Raw genomic sequence first — 17,566 nt, 5'->3', positions numbered from 1 at the left:
AGGGTAATGAGCTCATGGAATTCCGTTTTTGGTGAAACACACCGTCTTCGGGGAGGCGGCGCCTAGGCGCCAATCGAGCTCTTCTCCCTCCCTTCGCAAGCCGCAAGGATACTACGTACCCGCAAAAGTACTCGGGTTCCATGTGTAAGAAAAGCCTCTACGTGGAGCGTGGAGTGTTGTTGGCAACGAAAATTTAGGATGGAAGGTAAAAAAAAGTGTAAGAAGCTTGTCGTGCCACCACCGACCGACCGCATCCGTCTGAAGTCCACCTCACCACCAATCGTTGGGGACCCACAGTGTTTGTCTGCCTGCCTGGCGTCCATGCATTGGATGCATGCATGCATGCTGCTCCACAATCCATTGTCTCAGGACTCTCAGCCAGGACAGATCAGTGGCCCGTGCACCCTTCTCGAATTTGGCATTGCCTCTCGTCCACTCGTCCGCGACAATTGTCGGCCAATTTGGCGGGCCGTTCGATGATTTCGTCAGAAAAAAAAGAGTGTCCCATTTAAATTCCCGACGGCGAGGGATGAGAATTTTTTTTTTTTGCGAAATTTCACTCGGAGACAATCCGAACAAAAGGGGGTGGGGGGAGTCGAGTTTATGGAGTAAAATAAGGGGGGAGAAAGAGCTTCATGGAAGGAAATGATTCGTCCACTCCCAAAAGAAAGCCCTTTTCTTTCTACCTCATACCAACTACCATGCACACAAACATATGGATTTCAACCAGGTTCGAGTTGCCCGAGATACCATGTCATTATAACAGAACGGTATTCCATTTCCCGGGGAAGCCCCTCTCTCCTGGCCTGGCCGGGCATGATTTCCCAGGTCCGCCACGCTGAGACAGCGCTGGGTTTGCACTTGCACGATGGTGAGGAATAGATTTGGGCTTTAAGCCGGGGACGAGTGCAAGTGCCGAGGGCGGTCGTTCTCGACCCCCCATTTTACTCAGAGCTGCTGACTTGGCCTCCTTTTGGGGCCGCAGCGTGCGTCGGTCTATAGCCTGAGCTTTGGTAAGCCTGCCTCAAGCAAGCGGTCGGGCCTGCTTGCTTTTGCAGTTTCCTGCCCCGATCTCTGGATGTGGAAAAAGCTCGACGCCCTCAACCCTACCTTACCGTAGGTTGTGGTCTTCATTGCTTTCCCAGAGCCAAAAAAAAAAGTCGGCCAATGCCCTGCTGCACACCTCGTCACTCCCCGTCCGCTTTGGGCGATGGATTTGATCATGGCTGCATGGTGCAACACCACTAGGTTTCTCCACACAGGCCACGGCTAGTTATCGATCGTCTCCACCAGCCGCCTTATTTTCCTTTCTTTTGTCTTGTGCGTAGCTAGTAACTTCCATGTTGGCAGTGGGTTTCTAGTGTATCGAAAACAACAACTGGCGGTTCCACCGCGTACGCTTCTCCTGTCTCAGAGTGCATGGATATTGGTGGAGGCGGACAGACGGTGTTGGCGCCTCTCGCCGCCTCTCTCGGCTGATGGCTGATGGCTGGCTGTTTGGCTGTTTGGCTGTTTTCAGGGTCCTTTTGTATTTTATTTTTAAACAAAGTAACCAACCATAACGTACCTACTATACAGTACGAGATCCGAAGAGGCAGTTTGCGGCTGCATTTAGTACCTATCCAAACTTGCATCCCAGGTCTTTAAGTTGTCCGAGCCGCCCGCCTGTTCCCGAAACGTGAACGCCACAGGGCACCGGGTAGGCTTTTGTCTTTTTTTTGGCTGGGAGCTCCGAGGTGAGATCAGTGGACGACGGCGTGCTGCGTCACGGTCAGATACCGATGCAACCGGAGATTCCGCGCGACGGTACTTGGTTGTGCGGGCATGACGGTATTACCCCGATCCAATTAACCTCCCACATGGCTGACAGGCCTTCCCGGCATGGGCTGAGCTGAGCCCTGGCGAGATTAGCGGTACATGGCATGAACCTTTTAGGCCAATCCCCGCTTCGATCCTGTTGCAAGCCGCTCCCTAGCGTGCAGCCAAGCTTGCGCCTGGAGCCCGCGCCCAAAGCGTCCGCTCGCTTTTCTTGTGCGTTCAATGGGCCAGCGCGGCCCCCGTCCACGCCCAGCGTCGCGTCGCCCACCACACAGGTCCATGCTGGCTGGCGTGCATGCGAGTTGCGAGATGGGGGACGAAAGGGGAAATGGAAGCTGGGGGAGAGGAGGGCTGGACCTAGACTGCCCTGAGCTGGCCGCCTTGGGCTGGCTGGCTGTCTGTCTGTGGGTTCAATGGTGCCCTGCCCTTGTCGGTGTCTGTGTCCTCCTCAGCCTGAAATAGCGCACGATGCCGCCATTCTCATTGCGGGAAGGCAAGGACGGGATGAGAGGGGTTTCTATTGCCATTGCTCTATTGTTGTCATTGTCGTTGTCACTGTCGCTGTCAAGGTCATTTATGGTTGCTTCGTCGTCCTCTTTCCCTTCCCTTGACCACCATCGACCATCCATCCACACTCACCTCGCCTCGTCTCGCCTCACCCGCCTCGCCGCTCACCTCGACAGTGCTCTCCACCTCGGGGCCTACCCAAGGTCCATACCTTACGGATACCTTCCATTGGTTGCTACCCAAGGTTCCAGGCCAACCAAGATCGGGTACCTTGCGTTGCCGTCATCTCGCTCGCTCGCTCGCGGATGCGGATGCGGCGCAGGTGGTAGTGCAATCCCTCAGAGTCCCGCCCGCCGTGTTGGTTGGAGCCAGCAGAGTGGTGCCCGAGAGAGCAGAAACACCTGCCAGGCCAAACTCGAAACATCGACCCTCGCCGTTGCTGGTTGTTTAAGCGCCAACCACTCACGACGCGGCCCTTGCTTTGCTGCTCACCATCACGGCGCTTCCACTGCCCCCTGGACCCTCTGATTGGCCCGCCACCCCTTCCTTCAATAACGGCCGTGGACAGCACTGCAAAACCACACGCTGCCCAGACATTGTCTAATGTCTTGAAGCCTTGTCGGCAAGCAAGCAGGGTGGATCGCTCATCTTGATCTAGACGCAGCCGCCGGGCGCGAAGTCCATTAAGTCTGAGAGTCTGTCGGTGTCGTATAAGACGAAGCTCGCCTCTCCCCGCCACGAGACTCGTCCGCTCAAGCGCGGCGAGTCACCTTCACCCACTCCGGCATGGATCCGACTACTACACTCTTTACCTTCATGTTGTGAGTTGTTCTCAGACGTAGCTCTGTTTGCGCTCTCTCTGGTTTTTTGTACCCCTTTTGCTTTATTTTGGTTGCTATTATTCACGCCAGAGACTCCTCACTCTATTCAACCTCTCTCATTCTCTCACTCTCACTCTCACACTCGCTCTCGCTCTGCCTATTATTCTTGTGCTGCTCTGCTCAGTCTGGTCCTGCGCACGCATACTGCCCTGATTCCTTCATCCATCTCTCGCTATCCTGTTTTTCTCGGAATCACCTTGCTCCGCTTGCACCGCCCTCTGATTTCAAATACAATCGAAAAAGAAAAGAAAAAGAAAGAAGCCGTACGTTTCACTGCTGTGGTCCCAGCAATTTCATCTCATCCCAGCTTTCCTTCTGCCCTGCAGCTAGCAAGGGGTTTGTTGACTCCGTTGGTGGATGCTGCTTCGTCTGCAAGGCAAAACTCCCTGGTATAACGTCAGCCTTAAATCCTTTGGTGGGGAGTACGCTACCACGCAGGGGACTACGCAAGGATGTGGCCGTTGTCAGGCGTCCTAGCCTAGCCGCGTCGTCTCGTCTCGCCATGAGCCACAGGCCAGGCCGAGGCAGCATCGTCGCCATGGATATCGAGTGAATTCTCCTGCCTGCCCATATCTTTACCGTCTCTTCCGTCTTCAGCCGCCGTATAACAGTGCGCTTTCTCCCGGAACATGAACTGACCGATTCCAGACAAACCCACCCCTCGGTCAAAGCCGTCCATCTCGTCGGGTCTTGGGACAACTTTGCAAAGGCCTACACAATGGAACGCGACTCTCGACGGGACCGAAGCCAGTGGCGGGGGTGCCACACCTTCAAAGACATCATCTGCGACGGTGACACTGGCAGCATCCCAAAACGAAACGGCGGTCTCAAAATGGGCAGCACGTACTACTACTATGTGAGTCGCTCCCGGCCCTTGCTATTTGCTCTTTGTCCGTCCCCATCTCTAACCCGAGACCGCCAGTATGAGCTAGATGGGGCTTCCGAGACACACGACCCGGCTCTGCCTTCCACCAGCACCTGCCCTTATCTCCCTGGCCAGACGGTCAACACGCTCTGGGTCCCCGTCGAGCAGTCCACCCGGACTCGCAGCGCCTCGCTCAACTCGATGAGCGACGACGACTACAAGACCATGAACCCAGCCGACAAGTTCGTCTCCCCCCGCCCCGCCCCGCCAGTGCCCTCGCCAGAAATGCCCTCGCCTCGCCGCGTAGGGAGTGCGCCCTTGCGTCTCCAGCAACAGCACAAGCGCTCGGCAAGATCCCTCTCGCCGGGTTCTAACTGGACCTTCTCCCCGCGGAAGCTGTTCAGCCGCAAAGCCAGTTCCTCGTCTCTGAAGGATGCCATTCAGCCCCCCGCTGTGGCTGAAGACGCACGGAGCTTCAGGTCGTCCGACGGCAGCCGCTCTCGGGACATCTCGCCCGAGTCCTTGCGCAAGTTCCTGGTCGAAGACGTGCCCCTTGACGAGGAGTCAAAGGAATCGTCTGCAGCTCCAGTCAGCAATGACTGGTCTGCCATCGCCATACCCGAGGACATTGTCGAGGAGAACGAGGACGACGACAACTTTGCCACCTCTGCCGTGTCCGAGTCGATGGCCTTCACCGGGCTATCGCCTCCTCCGTCCCAGCAGAGATCTCCCTCTCCCCAGCCAAGGCTGACGACAGACCACCATACCGACGGGACACCTGCCGCCTCAATACGACACGCTCCCCAGGTACCCCCGCCGCAGCTGCAAATCCAGCAACCGCAGTCGCGCTTCTCCGTGTCCGACTCCAGCTTCTACACAAACGACTCCCCCCAGTCGCCAGACTCCAACTCGCTCCCCTCCTTCTACCATTCCGAAGAGGACGACAACGACGACGAAGACGACGACGATGAGGAAGAAGTGGTCGACGAGCAAGCCGAAGCCACCGCCCCGCGCAAAACCTCCAGCGCCTTCGCGAGGAGCCTGACGGCCTCTTTCTCAACCTACAGCCTCCCGCCGCAGGAAGAGATGGCCGGCGCCAAAGCACACTCCGCCGCCGTCGTGGGTGGCTCTTCCCCGGCTATCCTCACAACAGCGACGGCGACTAAAACCTCGGCCGCCTCCGTCCTCGCTAACAGCACCATCCCCAACGCCGGTCTCGACGACCTCGTCAGCGAGCTGGGCTGGATTGCCGATATCATTCGTGACGGCGGCAGCGGCGGCGTCGCCAAAGGCATCTGAAGCCCCCTCCCTTTTTTCGAACAAAAAGAAAATCACTTTTATTCTTGGCATATCTATCTACATTGTTCCAAAAAAGATATATATCCGTTTATTCACTTTTTTTGCATTGGGTTAGCAGGCGTCTTTTTTCCTAACGGGCGTGTTACTAGACAGACTGGACTCGGGGTTTCAAATTGGTATTCTTTTCTTTTAGGGTCGGTCTGGCATCATCATTAGATTGGGATACATGGGGTATTTTTTTTTTGGGAGGGGATATATACCATTTTTTTCCTGTCTACCAACCCTTTTTGAGAGGGGAGGGGCAAAAAGTTTCTAGGCCATCCTTCAGACACACACACACACACACACAGCACATATATACCCCCCTCCTTCTATACTCTCAAATTTGGCCGCTGGAGGTTTTGGTTATTGCGGGCTTATTTAGCTACGTGCCTTGGGTTAGGTTAGGTAGCCGTTTGGTTGGAAGGACTGGCTCGCGAAAAATTGGATTGGGTGTCATAATGGCTGGTGATGGGATGGGAAGAGCTAGGGAGTTCTTGAAAACATATCGGGACCGGGACCGAGGAGGAGGGCCTTGGGAAATCAAGACGGCGAAGGACAGATTCCGCCGCGGTTGATATATACATATAACAGAATATTGAAAGATATAATTCTACGCATGTATACATACGCACGTGCCACTTTTTGTGTGTTTGATTCCATGCACACATATTCTCCGTTACGTGTGTAGATATAAATGACGTGGCTCTCACAGCGTTGTACATTTTGGGAGATAATACGCAAAAAACCGAAACAATATACAGATATATACATGTCAGAATTACATGTGTATTATTAGAGAACACGGTGCTGCACGCTCCGGGAATGGCGCCCTCTCCCAACTCCCCTCATTTGGTTTAGCGCGGCCATTGCATCTTGGCAGCTTGGGCCCGCTAATCTCGGCACCCCGAAACACTAATCGCTCTGCATCACCAGTTCCTTCCATCACCAATAACGCAAGCGAAGCAATTGCTCTACAACACCTTTTCCTTCGTCGTAACAAGCAAACGAGCTCTACTCCTTGAAGTCGCCCTGGATGCACCAACATTCTATCTCCATCATCAGCCATCCGCCCATATAGATAGCAAGAAAGCAATCACCGCCCAGCTCGATTAGCTCCCCCTCAATCGGCTGACTCTCTACCCCGGGGATGTCATCGATTCTGAGGCAATCGGGCCAGTACCCAAAATCTTTGAGCCCGATGCAAAGGATTCGTTCCCCATCGACCAAACTACCATCCACCGCCCGAAAGATACCTATTGCGTCTCAGCTGCTTCAAGTACGGCTTCCCCATCTTCCTCAATATATCTTGGTCGCTACACAGTGACGCTAGCTTCTTTTCCCTTCTCCCGGTATTCAAGGTCAATCCCAATAACGACTTGGGTCCGCCCATTTGAACCTAGGATATACTCATCTGCAAGGAATGGCAAATCTTGTCGTTATTGTGAATGGGAGACCTCCAAGATAACACATGCTACCTCGTATCTTCGTGCGCAAACGACCCGTCTGGGTAATGGGAACCCATCCCTCTCAATCTTGGGGCTTCCTGCTCCGCGTATGCCCCGAGTGAAACCGGCAGCGACTTGGTCGTTACTCTACGCGATAACATATAGTTGTCGTATAACTAGGCTTTTGAATGCTTCGACAACGCCTTCGTGGATAGTGCCCGCCATTCGCAAGACGAACTTGGCGAGCTGAGGGAAGTAGTCGTACCTAATCAGAGGTTAGCGAATGTAGTGCTAGACAAGTAGCTGGACGAAGAGGGACAGAGAGATAGAGGGACAAAGGGATAGGATACCTACTTTGGCCAGCGGTAGTCCCCTTCGGCTTCGAAACGCGCCTTAAAAGCCTTGATCTCGTCACGATTGAGGCTGATGCACCACCACTCCTCTTCGACCTCGACTCGGCCACAGATGCGATTGCGAATTTCGGCGATAATCTTATCGACACCAGAGACCGGTAAGCTCACGGATGGTGTGGGGGAGTTGAGGGATGCCGTCTCTGGAGGCGTTGCTGGGAGATTACCATTTCGTTTTCTCAACTTTACGAAATAGTGCAGGAGGCTGAGGCTAGAGCGGAGCGCTGGGATCGTGGGCGCAGGAAGATTCAGCATGAGAATTATTTGAAGCGGCCAAGGGTTCGGTCACCACTACAGCAACTCACAGAATCAGACGAGGAGCGGTTTAAGGTAACCGAGAAAAGAGTCAAGAGGCAGCTTAGCGACCAGGATAGCGATTATATCCCAGAGTAGGATTCTATTTTGGGGCAGGTGGCAAAGATAGAGCTTGTAGAATATTTAGATCCGTGGATCCTGGGTTCTGGGCGCTACCCCCATATATATATTTTAAGCTGTAGTCTGCGCGCTCCTCAATACGTAACTACATCAGTTCCCTGCTCGTCCTTCTTCCTTTCTGTAGCTTTGAATACAGGCTTGTTAGTTACGAAGTCCTCTATCCAGGTTCGAAACGTGGCGGCATATACCCAGATCCCGGATGCCCCTGGAACGGATGAACCGATCAATCATATTGTGCTGTCTCTTGAAGCACCTACCTAGATACTCTTTCGACCGTGACGGAGATGCGCTAGAAAGGCCGCTATGACATAGGTACACCGACGGTACTTGTAAGAGACTTGTGCGCTTGGTGTTAAAGCCGCCGAAAATGGCAGCATGCGCCAGCCAAATTCGGCGGCCAGAACACTGCTTTCTCTGTTTGTGGAGTAAAATATGCATATTATGGGACAAATGCATAATGGAACAGCGCGTTACTGAGCCAATTAAGCACAACAGCAACTCCACCACCACAGGTACAAGAAACACGTATAATACAAGAGACCACATCCGCCGTTCACATCATGAAGAGCACATTCCCTATAACGGCCAGCCTAGTAGAGATAATCCGTCTGGGTCTCGGCTTCTTGGAGGTTGTGACGGAGGTCGTCGGGGAGCAGGCCGTACTGCTCGGCGTGGTGCCAGAACCTGTGTTTCCAAAACCGGCCGCCTTCGCGCATCAGCTCGTCGCCTTCCTTGATTGTGGTGGCAAGCCTGACAACGCTGGACGCCTCGGCCATCTGGCCAGTGCGGATCAGGGCGAGCAAGAATTCGTCGAGAGTGCTAAAGGTTATGGTGCTGCCCGAGTTGAAGATTCTTTTGAAGATGTCGACGGCCCTGGCTGTCTCGCCAGTGTGGCAGTAGCCCTTGATTACGCGCTCCCAGAACACGCGATCAATGTTCTTGTTGGCCTGCAGGTTGCGATTGTGGATGAGGGCCGTCACGGCGGCCGGGTTGGGCGGGTCTCTCGAGAAGTAGTGTTCTGCTAGCATGGTGTAGATGTGCGACGAGAGCTCTAGACCGCGGCTCTGAATGTGGGCCAAGATGGCCTGGACGGCCGCCGTAGCACTGTCGCCCTCTCGTAGAAGCACGTAAATCATCTTGGCATATGTCTGGATGTTGGCCTCCAGCCCCGACGCCTCCATGCTAGCAATGAGTTTAGAGACGATGCCAATCTGCTGTTTGGGGGTCTGTGAGCCGATGTTTGCCAGGGCCCCGTCTACCAAAATGGTGTAAGTCGCGACATCTGGCTTGATGGATAGCTCTTGCATCATGTTGAAGATGGCTGCGACGTGCTCCGTCTGCCCTCCCCGGACCAGAGGCCGAAGCAGAGTGTTGAAGGTGTAGATGTCCGGGTTAATGCCTTGGCGGCCTGCCCACGATAGCACCCTTTGGGCATCAGACATCCTCCCGAGCCGGATGAGGCCGGCAATGGCGCCATTGATGGGCTCGATTGTCGGTTGAATGGCTTGGGATGGGGCGTCGGGGTGAAGAAGTCGCTCGCGCCACAGCCGAGCCATCTCGTCTAATGCAAGGATGCCGCCTTGAGGGTCACCGCTGGTGATGAGGCCAGATATTCGAGCTGTCCAAACGGCCGTGTCAAGCTCTGTGTCAGAGATGACTAGTTTCTCCCAGACCGCCTTGATCCCTCGGGGGTTTCTCGTGTTTGCGCATCCCTGTATCATATTTGTCCAAGTCTTAGTGCTCGCCTTGATACCGACACGCTGCATGCGGTTCCACACATCGATGGCTTGCATAAGCCGGCGCATCCTCACAAAGCCCAGTATAAAAGAATCAAATATTTCAGGTGTTGCTGCCAGTTCGTGAACTCTGGCAGGACCAGGGAGGGGTTCATCGCCCCAGAAATCCGACCACGCTGAGTTGAGCTCTTTAAGGTTTCTTCTTTTGATCGCTTGTTCGATGCACAGTTGGAAACTAAGAGGCTTGGGAGACCTGAGAGACTTGAAAGGCCAGCTCGCCGCATTCTCGGCGCCCATTTCGTCAACCCGGGCGTAAACGTAGTCAAGTAGAATAGGATACCTGTCACGTATTCTATCCAAGAAAAGTAGGGTAGAACGACCACATTTTGATATAAGCCGCTCGTGCATGAAGAGAAAAGGGGTCGTCTGTTGGTCAAAGGGTGGTTTGAAGTTGCCAAGGTCATTCAGCAGCACAGAGGCTACATGTGCTGCCCGCAGAGCGTCCCCCGCTAGCTCACGTTCGCTATACTGAGGAAATAAGACCTTGAGGTAGTTTTTGGTAGCCCGGGGAACATTTGAAGGGACATCTTTCTCAGGGACACGACTATGGGGTGGAAGCGCGGCTCTGGCCCTGGATGCGGACCGAGAGTTGATGTCGTCCACCGCATGCCCCGAAGCTTCAAGCTTGGTACACGACCCAGCAAACGCATCCCATGCCCCCCGGAGATCGGCGAGTAGCGCATCACGTCCGGGGAGGGAGTGCTTGAACTTCTCATCCAATAAGGATCCGTCCGGGGAGGCGCTAAGCTGGCAGATTTGCTGGCTCAGCTGGAGCATCAGGGTCGACCATGTTTCCAGGTTGAGAAACTCGAGGTCAACCAGGACCTGCGTGATGTAGGTCGCGGTGGGGAGGTCTGAGGCGTCCAAAGCCTCCGCCTTTGCGGCGACCATTCTCATGGCAAGAAATGTTTGTAGTTGGCCTTTGGCGAGGCGGTAGGCGGGGGAATCCTTTTGCTCCTTGATGTGCGGGTAAATGGTCTGGCCGAACGAGGTAAAAATGGCGGCGGGGTTTGCGTCAGCTTTCAGCATGGCGGCGACCATTTCGATGTTTTTGAGCAGCTCCGCGTCTAGAGCATCGCCAGCCGGAGGACGGTGTGCTGGTTGACGGGGCTGATTCTCGATGATACTCTTGAACATGGCGAGAGAGGCGGAGCCGGATGCCGAAGCACCGGCACTGGCACTGGCACCAGCACCGGCACCGGCACCGGCACCGGCGCCAGCACCACCATCACTACCATCGCGCCGACTCCCCGAGTTGTGGGCCGGTGCTGGTGCAGGCCGTAGTGGCGGCTGCGCAGACGATGCAGCAGTGGTGTAGGCCGAGGATGCAGGCGAAATGGTAATGGCGCGGGCGCGACGAGACAGGCGAGAGACGGGACCTCGGGATGCGGCGGCGAGCATCTTAACGCGGCACGCCAGGCAAATATGGCCCAGCTCGCGCATGGCCATCCGTATCCGTAACGTGACCCTTGGGGCTTAGAGCTTGGAGCTTGGGGCCTGGGGTCTCGGCGGTCCTGGAGGCTAGACGTGTTGTGTTCTGTTCGACGCCTTAGAGCCCCTCAATCGATGGTCTCGTAGTCTGGGAGGCGTTGGACACGGCCGGCGAGCGATGCGCAGGCTGATACGATACGGTCCGGGTTCGCTCCCAGGCTTAGGCTTTGCTGGGTCCCAAAAAAAGTATTTCAAAGTTAGAGCTTGGAGGTTCTGGCTTTTGTGGAGCTTTTCTTTGGGCGGACGGTAGACAACCCCTGCACTCGAGCTCGTCACCGACTGGTTGGGTGGGGCTGTTGACACCCCTAATTAAGGTACAGGGGTGTGCGTACCGTGCATGCTGACTGGCGCACTGTCGACGTCATTATCCCTCCCTCCTTTGAAAGGACGGAATAGTGTACCAGGACCCTGCTGTGCTACTGGCGTGCTCCGTACGAACTCCGAATGACAGAGTCAGGTAGGTAAGGTATGGATGTGCACTTGCTCCTTCCCGATTGTCGAGCCCACCCGGCCTTCCCATCTACTTCCCAGTCTATAATGGAGCTTTCAAAGTCGGATTAGACTTCAGAGTTCAGGCCCGCTGAACGGAGCAAAACGCCTAGAACCTCGAGCCTGAGCCCCAAGCAGCAACCATGGCAGCACTGGTCCCGCGCAAGGCCTACACGGACGAAGAGCTAAGACACCTCTATCCCCATGGTCTCGAGCTGCAGCTCGTGCAGGTGCTGATGCGCCATGGCGAGCGGACTCCGGTCTCGGCAAGATTCCAGAAGACGGGACTGCCCGCCTTCTGGCCCTACTGCGCTAGCGTCGTCCACCTCAAGTCGGCCGTCATGACCCTCGCCCGCGGTCCGGGCGACGGCTCCCCCTTCGACACGTTCCAGTGGAAGCGCCACCTCGAGACGTTCGGCCAGAACGACGAGCCCGTCGTCGCCACAGGCCCCGGCGGCGAGCTGGACAATGTCTGTGACATGGGCAGCCTCACCGACCAGGGCCGCCAGACTACCTACAAGCTGGGTCTACGCCTGCGCGAGCTGTACGTTGACCGCCTTGGCTTCTTGCCTCGCACCACCAGCTCCCTTGACTTTCTCTACCTCCGGGCCACGCCAGTCACGCGCGCCCTCGAGTCTCTCCAGCAGGCTTTCGCCGCCCTGTATCCCCCGTCGGGCCTCGAGGCCGACGAGCGCGGCAGATATCCTGTCCCCACTATCCTGACGAGGGCTCCCGCAGACGAGACGCTCTACCCAAACGACAGCAACTGTCGCCGGTTTGCCGCTCTGTCGAGGGCCTTTGCCCAGCGATCTGCCGACAGGTGGAATGCCACTGACGAGATGGACTACCTCAACAAGCTGTACTCCAAGTGGATGCCCTCCAACTCGCGTGTTGCCGTCGACTCGCGCCCGCGCCTCTCGGGAATCATGGACACGATAAACTCTACGGCCGCCCACGGCCCCGAGACAAGGCTGCCGCAGGAATTTTACGACGGAAAGGCCAAGGAGATCATCGAGAAGATTACCGTTGAAGAGTGGTTTGCCGGCTTCAAGGAGTCTCGCGACTACCGCATGCTTGGCGTTGGCGGTCTCTTGGGAGACGTTGTGGGCCGCATGGTTGGCAGTGCCGAGCAAACCTCGGCCGACGGCGAGAGCGAGATCGCGGCGCAAAAGGGGCAGCCTAGTCCCCGCATCAAATTCGGTCTCAGCGGCTGCCATGACACGACTCTCGCTGCCGTGCTAGCCAGCCTAGGCGCCTTTGATACCAACTCGTGGCCTCCGTTCACGAGCCATATCGCCATCGAGATGTTCCGCAAGTCCGACAAGCAGGCTCCGTCCGCCAATAGGCCCACGGTGGCTGCCGCGCGGCCAAAACGGAGCTGGTGGGACGCTTTGTCCTTGGGGACAAGCACACCACCCCCCGACATTGGACGCAGGGTCACGGCAGACCTGACGCCTAGCGAGAAGAAGAAGCTAGACGGGTACTACGTGCGTCTCCGGTACAACGACGAGCCAGTCACCATCCCAGGATGCAAGACGCCCGGAAACCACCTCGAAGGCGATGAATCGTTTTGCACTCTGGTGAGTTTCCCCCCTGTTTTCTTGTTCATTGACGTCGTCCTTGCTGACAAACGCCCAGGCTGCCTTTAAGGCTATTGTGGACAAGTTCACTCCTCGAGACTGGAAGCAGCAATGCCGGATAGATAGAAATATACCGACACCCCAGATAAAGGAGCCCGAGTGGGCGGGATACTGATACGAGGCGCGGGAGTATCACAACACGTTCTGGATTGCCCCCCCCCCCAAAAAAAATTTAAAAAAATAAGCACACTTGACTTGCTGCCCCGAGAGGCGGCAAGCTACCCCTCATGTGGAGCCGAACAACGATGGCCATTTCAGAAACTGGTTGGGTGGCACTCTTGATGTCAGCAGGTCGTGCAGCAAGGGCGGGACATAAGGTGCTCGGAGATGGCACACACCCAGTAGACTGTCACGGTAGAAGCTGAGCCATGGCTTACTTGGGCGCCACAGCGAGATCCCTGACGTCTCGAAGGGATAAGAGGTGCGAGCTACTGCTCTGGCTGTGCTGAAGATTGCAGAAAGGCCAATATAACAATATACCCCGGCCGTCAATGGAGTAGTATGAAATAACACATTAATAAATCTCTCCCTTTTTTTCTAACATTTCTAATAAGGCACGTATTTAGTAGGTAGGTAGCTATCTCGATTTGATCTCCACGTTCCGACTTTGGTTTTCACTCGGCCAGAACCTCTGCTCGGCCGGGCTTGTCTCGGCCGTCCACTCGCTTCTCGAGTTTATTTTCCTCTTCCTCCTGCTGCCGTTTCTCCTCCGCGGCAACGGCCTTGGCCCGCTTCTTGCGCGTCCGCCGCACCTCGACCTCGACGCCGGCCATCTCGGCGCTGACCGTCGCCAGCCGCGGGACGAGGTCATGGACAGCCTCGACCGCCTGCCCCTGCGCTGCGCGCAGAGCCATTGGCGTCAGCACGCCGAACCAGCGCAGCGGGTCGTGCGGCTTGGGCTTTTTCTTTTTCGTCTTGTTATTGTTCTGGGCTGGTTGCTGTTGCTGTTCATTAGGTTTCTCCTCATTGGCTTGCTGCTCGTCGACGCCGTTGGCCGGCTCCACCTCCACCTCGGCCGCCTCACCCTCGTCCTTGTCGTCCTCCTCGGGACTGTGCACCACGACCTCGAACACGGGACTGCCGCCAGCACCGGCACCAGGAGTGGTGACCCTGAGCCGCCGCGTGGCCTGCATGCGCTCGTCGTAGTAGTCCTGGCCGTAGCGGCGGACGCCGCGCTCAGCGGTGAAGTTGGCGCGCGCCAGGCTCTGGAACACGGTGCTCTGCAGGGCGCCGAGCGCGGCGCGCAGCCGCGTGTACTCGTCGAGCAGCGACAGGTAGCGTAGCAAGAGGCTGTCCACTGCGTCGTCGTAGTCGGCCACGTTCCGGCTCGGGGCCTGATGCGGCTGCTGCTGCTGCTGTGGCCCGACCGCCGCCCCGGTCTTCTCGGCTAGATCTTGCCCCATTTTCTTTATTATTTTGGGGGGTTGACGGGCTTGTAGGTTGGTTTGCTCGACGTTGTGATGTGATGCAGATGTTCAAATTCAAGCTATGTACGTATTCGTATGGACGTAGACTTGAGGTACCTAACCCAGCCCAGTAATGGAACCCCCTCGGCGAGTCCCCAAAATGCCTGCCCCCACTTCAAAACCAGCTCGCCGCGAATGCGTGACACACGCATCATCATCATACAAACCTCGAGTATTTATCCCCTCTTACAATCTACGCAACCAAAATCCACAAAACAGACCTTGGAGATGAGGTTTAGACAATATGGAAGGAGAACTGGGCTGCACGTTTTAGTAAGACCCACGTTTCCCGCCCATGCACCAATACCTTAGGAGTTAATCTACTGGCAACAACGGCCAAGACAAAGACTCGAAAAGAACCATTCCGTGCTTGTCACACTTTAACAACCCGGAAAAGACGCCAGTTTCAGACGTGCGTTTCGAGATTCCGGGACCCCGAACGCTTAATCCCGCCACGGAGCACCGTCCTCGCCCAGTGCGACGCCGGGCTCCTGACGCATCCACGCCAACAGTCCAGTCCAGTCCAGTCCAGTTTATGGTTGTGTATATCCATAGCCGTGTACTATATTGGCACCTACCGTTGGAAGATGTGGAATCTCAAATCAACGGCTATCGCCATGTAGGGTCTGCCCTTGCCGCTAAGCAGCAAGCCAGCAACTCTTGATGCCCCAAAGAGGGAACAAGGCGAGGGGTGCTGTCAAGAACGGTGGGTGTCATACTGCACATGTACGTACTGAGTACAATATATATATCCTTCTGGGGCCTTGCGTCTCTGCTGAGGCAAACAAAACACCTCGCTCCCGAGAGCCCCCTAGGGATCCCTATCCGTATCTGGGCCCCTGCCACAGATCTCAAGCACGTTGCCTCGCACGGCACCAACGTGAGCTGCCGATACGCGGAGCATGCGGGCGGCCGAGCCTGCGTGTATGCGTGCGTGCGTGCGTGCGTGTGCCTGTGTTTCCACGGGCGTGCCTTCTGTTGCACAAGACGAAGCTACTACGTATACTAGTATGTATCATCTTGGAAGGGGTGCACACTAGAAAAGGTGAGAGACTTGCGTCGGTCTGGAGCGAAAGCCACCTCGCTGGTGCTGCCCCAGGAATGCAGACTGTGACCGACTGGCAATATCAGCCGGATATTGAACGGGGGCGCTAAATGGCCCATGTGCCGGGTGCGAGCATGAAGGGAAACACAGCAAACATCGATCCCCCAGCAGGTCTCTTGTATGGAAAGAAAAGAGCTTGTCCGACCCGACAACCTCACTCATCACCTGCAAGACGATGGAATGGAAAGAGCAACATCAAGCAGCCCCACCCACAACTCACCCACCCACCCTATCAACAGAGGTGCTGCATGGCTGGCCGACAGGGGCCCCTGCCAAGAGAACTTGGAGTGCGCCCGCTCAGCTGCCCTGTCTGTTTGTCACCTGCCCTGCTCGAGAAACCTCTCATCGGTGGAGGTCACCTCAGGGTTTTGTTAGTGTGGTGGTGATGCCGTCCGCACGGCTTCTAGAAGGCGTCGCTGCGCATCCTCGCATCCTCCAGACCCGACAGAAGCCAACATCCCTCCCCGAAAAGAAAGTCCAGACAGTGATCGCCCATTTCGGGCTCATGCATTCTACCGCTTTTCCATGCAGCATATCCGTACACGCAGTACATATTTAGACTCTACATACAGATATACCAAGCCAAGGCCGACCATTACGTCTACTACCCAAGGGAAGGGAAAAACATGTTACATACCTACCTCGCCAGTTACTAAGGTCCGTTACGGTGCTGAGTTGCTCCAATGGGGGCCGACTACAATGGAGGCAGCATGGGTTACTATGTACAACGTAGAGCGTCGCATGTAATAACTTCAGTATCCCATGGACGTTCATGTATTGACAATTATGAACATGCCATACTGTGCGCTGGTATTATTCTCATTATTCTCTAGCTACGGAGTACTGTACCGCGAGGGAGAAGGACTTCCATGGGTTCTTGGCTCTCGCAGCTGCTCGCCGTGTCGCTCTTTCCTTTCTTTCCGCATATGCCTTGTCTCGGACGCCTCGTTTCTTATCAGATTGCCTGGCAGTGCTTTGCCTGTCTGTGACTCTGTGTCTGTGCTGCAGCGGCATCTGCCACCAACAACAGGAGGAAGGTTCGGTTCAGGTTTAGGTTCAGGTTCCCCCGCCGCCTGCCGGCGAGTGTTTGTCAATGGATGGATTTTCTCTCGGATACGGGTACGGAAGGCCCCGCCGTGTTAATGCGAGGTGTTGTGAGACGTCCCCATTACTGCCTTCACTTCCACGTCCACGCCCACGCCCACGACCACAGCAGCCTGTGGGCGCCCGCCCCCTTCCCTTTCCCCCTCCCCCTCCAAAATAGCAAAGCCAGCTAATAAGCACTCTGTGCGGTCGCACCACCGGACAGCGCTGGGGCGGGCGTCTCTGAAGGGCGGGAATCCGGATCCATTGGCGACCCTACCTACCTACTCTACCCAAACAATTCCCACGCCGACGGCCAGGTTCAGAGTATAAGGGTAGGTAGGCAGCAGGCTTCTCGTTGGAGAAGAGGGGTCTCAGTGTGACTTGCAGCAACCTAACCATTGGAGGCAAGAGTGTTGGAGGTTTGGTCGACGTGTTACCCAATCACCCTGCAGTCGAGCACAAAGCGTACTAGCCTGGCAGGAGAAATGATGCTGCTTGCAGGCTGGATCGTGAGCCGGACAAGCCATTTCTTCAAGGGCGCAACAGCTGCTCTTGATAGGCGGGCCCTGGACCTGAAGAACTACCACACTGAATCGGGTATTGCGTGCCATACGTACAAATACTGAACCGAGTATATTCGGAAGTCAATTGGGCTTCCAAAAAGTGTTTAGTGTCCTTCTGTTCTGTATCTCGCTGGGACAAAAAGGACACCAGTCCCGTGACACCGTCACTCGCTCGCCTTCTTTTGTCCCATGTCCCGATACGTGCCACATTCATGCCTAGCCTCACAG

At 55.8% G+C, this 17,566-nt stretch overlaps 8 protein-coding genes across 8 annotated transcripts; 4 read left to right on the top strand and 4 right to left on the bottom strand.

The window, feature by feature from the left end:
• Nucleotides 1-2,193: 2,193 nt before the first annotated feature.
• B0T26DRAFT_393027 (uncharacterized protein) lies at nt 2,194-3,196 on the top strand. Its single transcript, XM_060434766.1, has one exon. It carries the CDS (start codon nt 2,287-2,289, stop codon nt 2,851-2,853), a length of 567 nt encoding a protein of 188 aa, XP_060292373.1. The 5' UTR covers nt 2,194-2,286; the 3' UTR covers nt 2,854-3,196.
• A 728-nt stretch (nt 3,197-3,924) lies between these two features.
• On the top strand, nt 3,925-5,370 carry B0T26DRAFT_652186 (uncharacterized protein; the record flags this gene model as incomplete). The annotated part of the gene is made up of 2 exons (XM_060438345.1): nt 3,925-4,062; nt 4,129-5,370. The coding sequence occupies 2 exons, from the start codon at nt 3,925-3,927 to the stop codon at nt 5,368-5,370; spliced, it is 1,380 nt and encodes a 459-aa protein (XP_060292372.1).
• A 1,263-nt stretch (nt 5,371-6,633) lies between these two features.
• On the bottom strand, nt 6,634-6,888 carry B0T26DRAFT_720338 (uncharacterized protein). Its single transcript, XM_060442480.1, has one exon. The coding sequence runs from the start codon at nt 6,800-6,802 to the stop codon at nt 6,641-6,643; it is 162 nt and encodes a 53-aa protein (XP_060292371.1). The 5' UTR covers nt 6,803-6,888; the 3' UTR covers nt 6,634-6,640.
• Nucleotides 6,889-7,738: 850 nt separating this feature from the next.
• Nucleotides 7,739-8,086, bottom strand: B0T26DRAFT_720333 (uncharacterized protein; the record flags this gene model as incomplete). Its single annotated transcript, XM_060442479.1, is given in 5 exon segments — nt 7,739-7,776; nt 7,790-7,920; nt 7,968-7,970; nt 8,020-8,026; nt 8,051-8,086. Coding segments are annotated over 5 exon segments (193 nt in total), but the record flags the coding sequence as incomplete, so codon positions are not given.
• B0T26DRAFT_720332 (uncharacterized protein) lies at nt 7,807-11,197 on the bottom strand. The gene has a single exon (XM_060442478.1). It carries the CDS (start codon nt 10,945-10,947, stop codon nt 8,293-8,295), a length of 2,655 nt encoding a protein of 884 aa, XP_060292369.1. The 5' UTR covers nt 10,948-11,197; the 3' UTR covers nt 7,807-8,292.
• Nucleotides 11,186-13,646, top strand: B0T26DRAFT_859542 (histidine phosphatase superfamily). The gene is made up of 2 exons (XM_060447729.1): nt 11,186-13,058; nt 13,117-13,646. The coding sequence occupies exons 1-2, from the start codon at nt 11,622-11,624 to the stop codon at nt 13,231-13,233; spliced, it is 1,554 nt and encodes a 517-aa protein (XP_060292368.1). The 5' UTR covers nt 11,186-11,621; the 3' UTR covers nt 13,234-13,646.
• Nucleotides 13,647-13,732: 86 nt separating this feature from the next.
• On the bottom strand, nt 13,733-14,521 carry B0T26DRAFT_678536 (uncharacterized protein; the record flags this gene model as incomplete). The annotated part of the gene is made up of 1 exon (XM_060440241.1): nt 13,733-14,521. The coding sequence occupies one exon, from the start codon at nt 14,519-14,521 to the stop codon at nt 13,733-13,735; it is 789 nt and encodes a 262-aa protein (XP_060292367.1).
• A 1,816-nt stretch (nt 14,522-16,337) lies between these two features.
• Nucleotides 16,338-17,245, top strand: B0T26DRAFT_392993 (uncharacterized protein). The gene is made up of 2 exons (XM_060434765.1): nt 16,338-16,843; nt 16,999-17,245. The coding sequence occupies exon 1, from the start codon at nt 16,452-16,454 to the stop codon at nt 16,830-16,832; it is 381 nt and encodes a 126-aa protein (XP_060292366.1). The 5' UTR covers nt 16,338-16,451; the 3' UTR covers nt 16,833-16,843; nt 16,999-17,245.
• Nucleotides 17,246-17,566: the final 321 nt, after the last annotated feature.

This window comes from Lasiosphaeria miniovina, assembly GCF_030549165.1.
Source record: "Lasiosphaeria miniovina strain SMH2392-1A chromosome Unknown B0T26scaffold_6, whole genome shotgun sequence".
Taxonomy (NCBI): Eukaryota; Fungi; Ascomycota; class Sordariomycetes; order Sordariales; family Lasiosphaeriaceae; genus Lasiosphaeria; species Lasiosphaeria miniovina.
The sequence above is the reverse complement of the archived record's forward strand: the minus strand, read 5'-3'. Positions and strand labels throughout refer to the sequence as shown.

What these genes read in the sequence shown, in the direction of transcription:
- B0T26DRAFT_393027 (XM_060434766.1), top strand. Translation starts at nt 2,287, where the DNA reads ATGCCGCCATTCTCATTGCGGGAAGGCAAGGACGGGATGAGAGGGGTT.
- B0T26DRAFT_720338 (XM_060442480.1), bottom strand. Translation starts at nt 6,802, where the DNA reads ATGGGCGGACCCAAGTCGTTATTGGGATTGACCTTGAATACCGGGAGA.
- B0T26DRAFT_720332 (XM_060442478.1), bottom strand. Translation starts at nt 10,947, where the DNA reads ATGGCCATGCGCGAGCTGGGCCATATTTGCCTGGCGTGCCGCGTTAAG.
- B0T26DRAFT_859542 (XM_060447729.1), top strand. Translation starts at nt 11,622, where the DNA reads ATGGCAGCACTGGTCCCGCGCAAGGCCTACACGGACGAAGAGCTAAGA. An exon ending in ATGAATCGTTTTGCACTCTG is followed by an intron (nt 13,059 to 13,116) that starts GTGAGTTTCCCC and finishes ACAAACGCCCAG; the next exon opens with GCTGCCTTTAAGGCTATTGT.
- B0T26DRAFT_392993 (XM_060434765.1), top strand. Translation starts at nt 16,452, where the DNA reads ATGGACGTTCATGTATTGACAATTATGAACATGCCATACTGTGCGCTG.